The sequence below is a fragment of the Bison bison genome, unplaced genomic scaffold (genome assembly GCF_000754665.1).
Source record: "Bison bison bison isolate TAMUID 2011002044 unplaced genomic scaffold, Bison_UMD1.0 scf7180017864364, whole genome shotgun sequence".
Taxonomy (NCBI): Eukaryota; Metazoa; Chordata; class Mammalia; order Artiodactyla; family Bovidae; genus Bison; species Bison bison.
Genome location: NW_011494936.1, coordinates 3,441,002 through 3,447,225, shown reverse-complemented (window position 1 = coordinate 3,447,225; position 6,224 = coordinate 3,441,002). Strand labels below are relative to the sequence as shown.

The 6,224-nt window shown below is 46.9% G+C and overlaps 1 protein-coding gene across 1 annotated transcript in view; it reads left to right on the top strand.

Moving 5' to 3' along the window:
* Nucleotides 1-1,727, top strand: part of HOXA4 (homeobox A4) — a 2,678-nt gene extending 951 nt beyond the window's left edge. Inside the window, exons 2-3 of the mRNA XM_010855414.1 lie at nt 2-129; nt 682-1,727. Coding sequence (XP_010853716.1) covers nt 2-129; nt 682-1,028 — 475 coding nt within the window. The 3' untranslated portion in view covers nt 1,029-1,727. The remainder of the gene's footprint in view (nt 1; nt 130-681) is intronic.
* Nucleotides 1,728-6,224: the final 4,497 nt, after the last annotated feature.

Here is a 6,224-nt window from a genome sequence, read left to right as displayed (position 1 = left end):
CCCCGGGCGTCCCGTCAGGGGGTAGCGCCCCCGCGTGCCCGCTGCTCCTGGCTGACAAGAGCCCGCCGGGCCTGAAGGGCAAGGAGCCCGTGGTGTACCCCTGGATGAAGAAGATCCATGTCAGCGCCGGTACGTGGCGCCGCTGGGGAGGCGCGGAAGGGTGGGCTGGGGCTGAGCCGGGTTCCAGGGTCGGGGCGGGGATCGGGGGAGAGGCCCCTAGGGGAAGAGGGCCTCGGGAGGGGAGCACTCAACTGGCCCAAGCTACAGTGGGATGTGGGTGTGTGAGCGCCAGCCAGCCGCCTGATTCCAGTGTGAGAACCCTTTTGTACCCGGGGTCCCTTTATCTGGAGATTTACGAGACGACAAACTGTTAGGGCAGTAATTATAGCCCCCATAAATTTAATTGCCCTGGCAGAGGCTTCAGGCCATGTGTCTTTGAAGCTTTTCTTCAGCCCCAATGCCCAGCACTATTCTTTATGGCTCTCGGGTGTTTCCCGTTGTCAATAGCCTGTGAAACATTTTCTTTGCCGTTTTATGTATCTTGCGTGAACTTGGTGTCAGGTTATTATATAATGATGATGTCCAATTGCTCTTCCCCACCCCACCTTCTTTTTCCTCCTCCTTTCCCTCTCCTCCACTCCCTCCTCCTTGGCTTTCTCCTTCGGGGTTATGGGCTTTCAGTCAACCCCAGTTATAATGGAGGGGAGCCCAAGCGCTCCCGAACCGCCTACACCCGGCAGCAGGTCTTGGAGCTGGAGAAAGAGTTCCACTTTAACCGCTACCTGACCCGGCGTCGCCGCATCGAGATCGCCCACACGCTCTGCTTGTCTGAGCGCCAGGTCAAGATCTGGTTTCAGAACCGAAGGATGAAGTGGAAGAAAGATCATAAACTGCCCAACACTAAGATGCGATCCTCCAACTCCGGCTCGGCTTCAGCAGGCCCACCAGGAAAACCACAAACTCAGAGCCCGCATCTGCATCCTCAACCCCACCAGGGCGCCTCCGCGCTCACTCCTTCCTCTATGTAATGTTCCAGAGCTCCAGACCAGTTCTGTCCCTCACCTGCTTTTCTCCTCTCTTCTGCCCCTTTTCCCATCCACCCGTCCCCATCTGGACTACAACAGACCCCCCAAACAAAACTCAACTTGGAGAAAAGGATGATAAAACGAAGATGTTTTGCGGGTAAGAAAGTGTGTGAACTGCTTGCCACTGAAGAGAAGACAATGACCAGGATGCTGGCTGGTGGAACAACCTGCTGGCCTGGACAAGGCTGCCAGGTTTGGGTACCTGAGAAGGACCACTTGGCATTAAATACTTTTGAGATGGCTGAAGCCAGTCACACAACTCATGTTGACTGGGAACATGTACATTTGTTGCAAGCAGAAGAAAACAGACCCTTTTCCTACATTCCTTCCCTTCCCCTCCCTCCTTAAGGCAGCTCATAAAAGCTTGTACTGAACTGAATAAATGAGTAGCCACTGTGGACCTCACAAGATTATTTAATTCTCAAAAATGTATAGACCTTGATGGTAGATGTGACACATGTTGGTTTCCCTTCCTTTCATTTATTTAAAATATTGTTATGGAGATATTGTCTAATTCTGAGGCACAATCTTGGAAGGGAGAGTGCATTTAGTCCCATGTGCAGCTGTATAAATTGTGGTATGGCTCTGTAGAAAGCCATGTGCTAAGAATAAACTCTGTTTAAAAAACAAATTTCTAAGACATATTTGTGTGTTTCCTACTTTTAATTAAAGAAAAGTTCTCTGAATTGAAATGGTTGACCTTTCGTGTAAAAATCCTGTAGATGGTTTGGGTTGCATTCACTTGGACTGACTGCTCACATAATTTGTTCAACTTGAGCTGAACTCTTGTCAAGTTTGACCCACTGTGGGAAAAGTTCCAAAGAGCAGGAAAGCTCTTGAGCTCTGAGAGGGCTCCTCTTCTTCCCAAACTTGGCCAGGCTTTCAAGCTTCAAGTCTCTGTAAGGCATAGAAACGTGTCCTTCTCTGCAATGAAAGGTGAAACCATGCAGTGCTGCGGGCCCACGAGTTTCTGCAGCTGTTCTACATGCTGAACTCTGAGCACACTTGGAAAGAAGTGGTCCGTTTGGTATTTATTGCACCTTCACACTTAATCTGCCTGTTTCCCTGGAGATAAAAAATAGTTTGTGCAAAGAGTTGAGATTGCTTTTTGTCGCTTGGCCGTTTTTAAGGTTCCCTTCACTAACTGCAACTTGGGATTTTTGTTTGTTTTTTCATTTCTTTTTCTTCTTTTTTTTTTTTTTTCCAAGCAAGACCTTTAAAAATAAACTGAATTTTTCTGGTATACCCTCCAAAGTTTCTTGGGAGGAAAGAATAATGACACCTTAAGCATAATGACACCATAACCAAGGTCGATCTGGGAGTATTAAGTGTTGGAAGAAAGCCAAACTCTGAACCAGGGACATCTTCCTTAAATATCACCAGATCGCACTGTGCAACCTAGAGATCTAGATTCAAAAGGCTGAAATCAAACCCCACTTCTCAATCTTCATAGCCCTAGTATCTGCTTACTCATTTACAAATTAGCAAAGAGGATTTAACTTCATTGTCACTGAAGGGAGTACTCTCCAACAAGACTGATAAAACCAACAGCCCCTAGTCCCAGAATATAAGAACTATCACCTGACCTTGAATGAGTATGGTTTTTAGTTCATGTAATAATTTTAGCAGAGATGGGAAAGGGGTCTCACCCACCTCTGCAGTATCAAAGGAGTTGTAACCGCATTTCCCCATCAGAGGCTAACTACACGTAGCCAGTGGTCAGTGCTGTTAGACCTTCCTCCTCAACTGGTCTGTGTGCCAGAGGCAAGGGTGATCCGTTTTCTACCTGGGAACAAACCAGATCTTAGAGGAAAGTGGACACCAGTCTCTGAGGGGCCTCCTCCTCTCCCCAAGAAAATTCAGGAGCAAACAAATATATTCCTTCCCAAGTCAGGCCAAACCTGGCATAGAGTGCATTTTATAAGGTGTGAACAGTGAACGGGTGCCAGGGAGCTCTGGAAGCCCTGCAACTGCCGCAAAAACTTATTAACCCTCCCCCTACTACATGCACTTGTAAAACGAAATTAAATCATGCTGAAAATAGCAATTTTCCCAGGAATCATTAATCACCTCATACAATAAATACTTCTTTGTAATTCAACAGCAATTCTGAAAGGCATTCTCTGGGAAAAGTCTGTGGAGAAGCAAGGGATCTTCTTGCAAATAATGTGGTCTCGGGCAAAGACTCAGCATCTTGGCTGTCTGCTCAAAAAATGCCTAAGCCTCTTGGTGGAAATTGAGTGTCGAGCTGCAAAACCTCAATTGGCAGATTATCATCATTTAAGGTAAATTCTTATATTTCTCCTTGGTAGGAAAGGAGGGATATGGGGGCATTCATTAACTTCATATGGAGGCACTTGTTTGGGGGTGGAAGGAGATTTTCTTAATCTATCCGAGAAAAGAGAGAAGATCAAGATTGTTTTTCTAATATTCCCTGACGGAATGTCAGTTTTTGCCCAAGCTGTCTTGATTATTAAGGTATTGGTAAGGTTTACAAAGCCAAAATTACCCACAATGATCCAAATGATTATTTCATTTTTTCAAGTGATTTACCTGCTTCAGATTTGGTCTTTAAGGGAGCTTGTTATAACAGCTTAGAAAATCTCACTTTGTGTTTCAAAATCCTGCATTGTCTGCCCCTTGCTAGGGCAACCATAAGAGTTCACCCAGAGGACAAATTTTCTATCTCATTAATTGTTTTTTTTTTTTTTTACGTGAACCCTATGGGCCCCACAAACCCTTGACCTTTAAAGACAGTATTTTGTGTAAGCTCTGTAAGTTTCCTACCAAAATGACCCTTAAACATGGTCCCTTCTTCTTTTTCTCTTTCCCCCTTCTTCCCTCTAACACACACTCATCAGTTTTAGTCACAGAGCCACACTATGCATGACTCCTAAGATAAAAGTTTTGTCAACATCTGAAATCAACCTAAATCGGATTGGAGACACTTTAATGGTCACAGTTTGAATTAAGTACTTAACACTATCCCCCCCTGAAGAAAAATGGCACTTTGCAGGCTCTCTTTCCTAGTTTTGCTGAAATCTACAATATACGGTGTTTTATTACAGCAGGAATTCAACTGTGACAGGCATAGTAGAGTACTTAATACCCAGGATGGAGCTCCTGGGAAGATTACCTAGATATATGGTGAGTGGGCCCTCCAGACAGCATCTCTGACTTTATATTTAGCTGTCCCAGGATGCCCACATTCCCCCCACCTCTCAGCCTCCTCCCCTTGGAGCGGGTATCACTCTCTCTCCCTCTATCCCTTTCCATACCTTGAGCTTCCAAACTGTGCTGCTTTTCTCACCACTGCCTGTCCTACCACCCTTTCAACATAGAAACAGATCAATGGTTCTTTGAAATGGAAAGAAAGAAAACCCCAAAGAATCTATGTAGCAAACAGAAACCTAGGACTTCCGGTGTGGGTGAGTTGGTTCTTTGTACTTCCTTAGTCTCTGCATCCCTAGTTGTGGTCCGGTATGGAAGAACTCAGTCTCACCTTTCCCAACAGCTGCTCCTGTTGCCCCTTCTCTGTACTATACACCAGCCTGAGAATAATTCTGCTTCCTCTCTCAAAGAGTATGGGCTGGGAAGGAGGAGGAAGAGAGTGTGTTCTGACTCCTTGACAGTAGCAGTGAGGCTGCAGGGGCTGCTGTGAAGCATTTTAGCCTGAAACTTCAGTCTTGGAACTCTGGCATCTCTTCTTCCCAAGGTCCCAAACTCCAGGAGTAACCACTCTCCCCTATCCCCACTTTCAGGCCAGCCCTACTACTTTCAGGCCAGCCCTACTCGCTCTATGATTGATTCCTGGGGCCAAAAGAGATTCCTTGATTGAAAGAATGTCCAAGGCGAAAGAGATATGGATGCCATTTTGGTTTAGTCTTCTCAGTTTACCAATAAGGAAACTGAGGCAGCTGAATGCTTCCCGTTTATGTTCTTTATGTTAATCAGTATGTAGCTTGAATAGAGTCTTGGGTCTCATCTTGGATGGGGTGAGTGTACAGACATCTTTTCTCTGCAGAAGCCTCTTCTGCCTGGAATAGACATGTGCTTCTGGGCTTCACTTGAAACTGAAGGGAGGGCCTCAGGTGTCCAGGGGCCAGGGAACAAGGGTGGCTTCTTGCCTGATGAGCCACCAAAGCAGTTGGGGAAATTATATAACCAAACTGCTGTAGCCAGTGTGGTAAGACAGGTGGGTTGACCTCTGGACTCAGGAGGGAACGGATGTCAGGGCATCTGACTGTCCACAATTCTCCTAGTCCTGGAATGACTATTTCTAATATGCTAGCCCTGAGATTTCTGTAGGTGATTGCTGCCTCGGAGCCTGTCAAGGGCGTCTGGGTTCTGGAGGCCTGGGAACTAAAAAAGCCAAACAAGGACCCTGGTTGCAGCAGATAAAGGTGTAGTGCCTGTTCCAGGGAGATATTGAAATTGTAATCTTTGTGGTCACGTGACTCATTAAATAATTAATGTGGATCGTCAGGAATGGATCGGAGTCGTCAGGGCCTCACTAGGAATGAATCTCAGAAGTGAGTCCCCCAACTTCCTATTTGATTTTTAAAAACACACACCCTCAGATTTATATCCAAAAGCTTTTTAACTGCTTCAGGAGGGGTGGAGAGAGGCCGTCAGCGGGCAGGACCCGGAGCTGGCCGACCCACGCTGGGTCGTGGGCTTTTTCCGTAGGGTTTCTGCGAGTTTGGGGAGCGCGGCGCAACCGGGGAAACGTGAGTTCGGGTTCGGGATTTCTGCGGTCACATCTTGGCTTTCGTGATGAAGTGGGACTGATGCTCAGACAGTTGGTAATGTTCTGATTCACACTGGGGAAGGCTGCAGAGATATCACAGGACGGGCGCGCGGCTTTGTTCAATTTTCCCAGTGTTCATAAATCACCCGCGCCCGGCGAGCGAGGGAGCAAGCGAGCGCCAAAAACGCCGGAGAGAGAGGCCGCAGCGGCAGCGGCAGCGGCAGCCATTGCAGGGGAGAGACCTGGGCAGCGTCTCTTTGTGACTCATTAGTCTGAACGATTTATGGTGGAACTGCAGCCATGAATATTTGACTTGGGGATAAGGAAACAGCAACAATAATAATAACCATAACAATTACAATGCTCCTAAGAGTCAGGGGGGGGGTGGG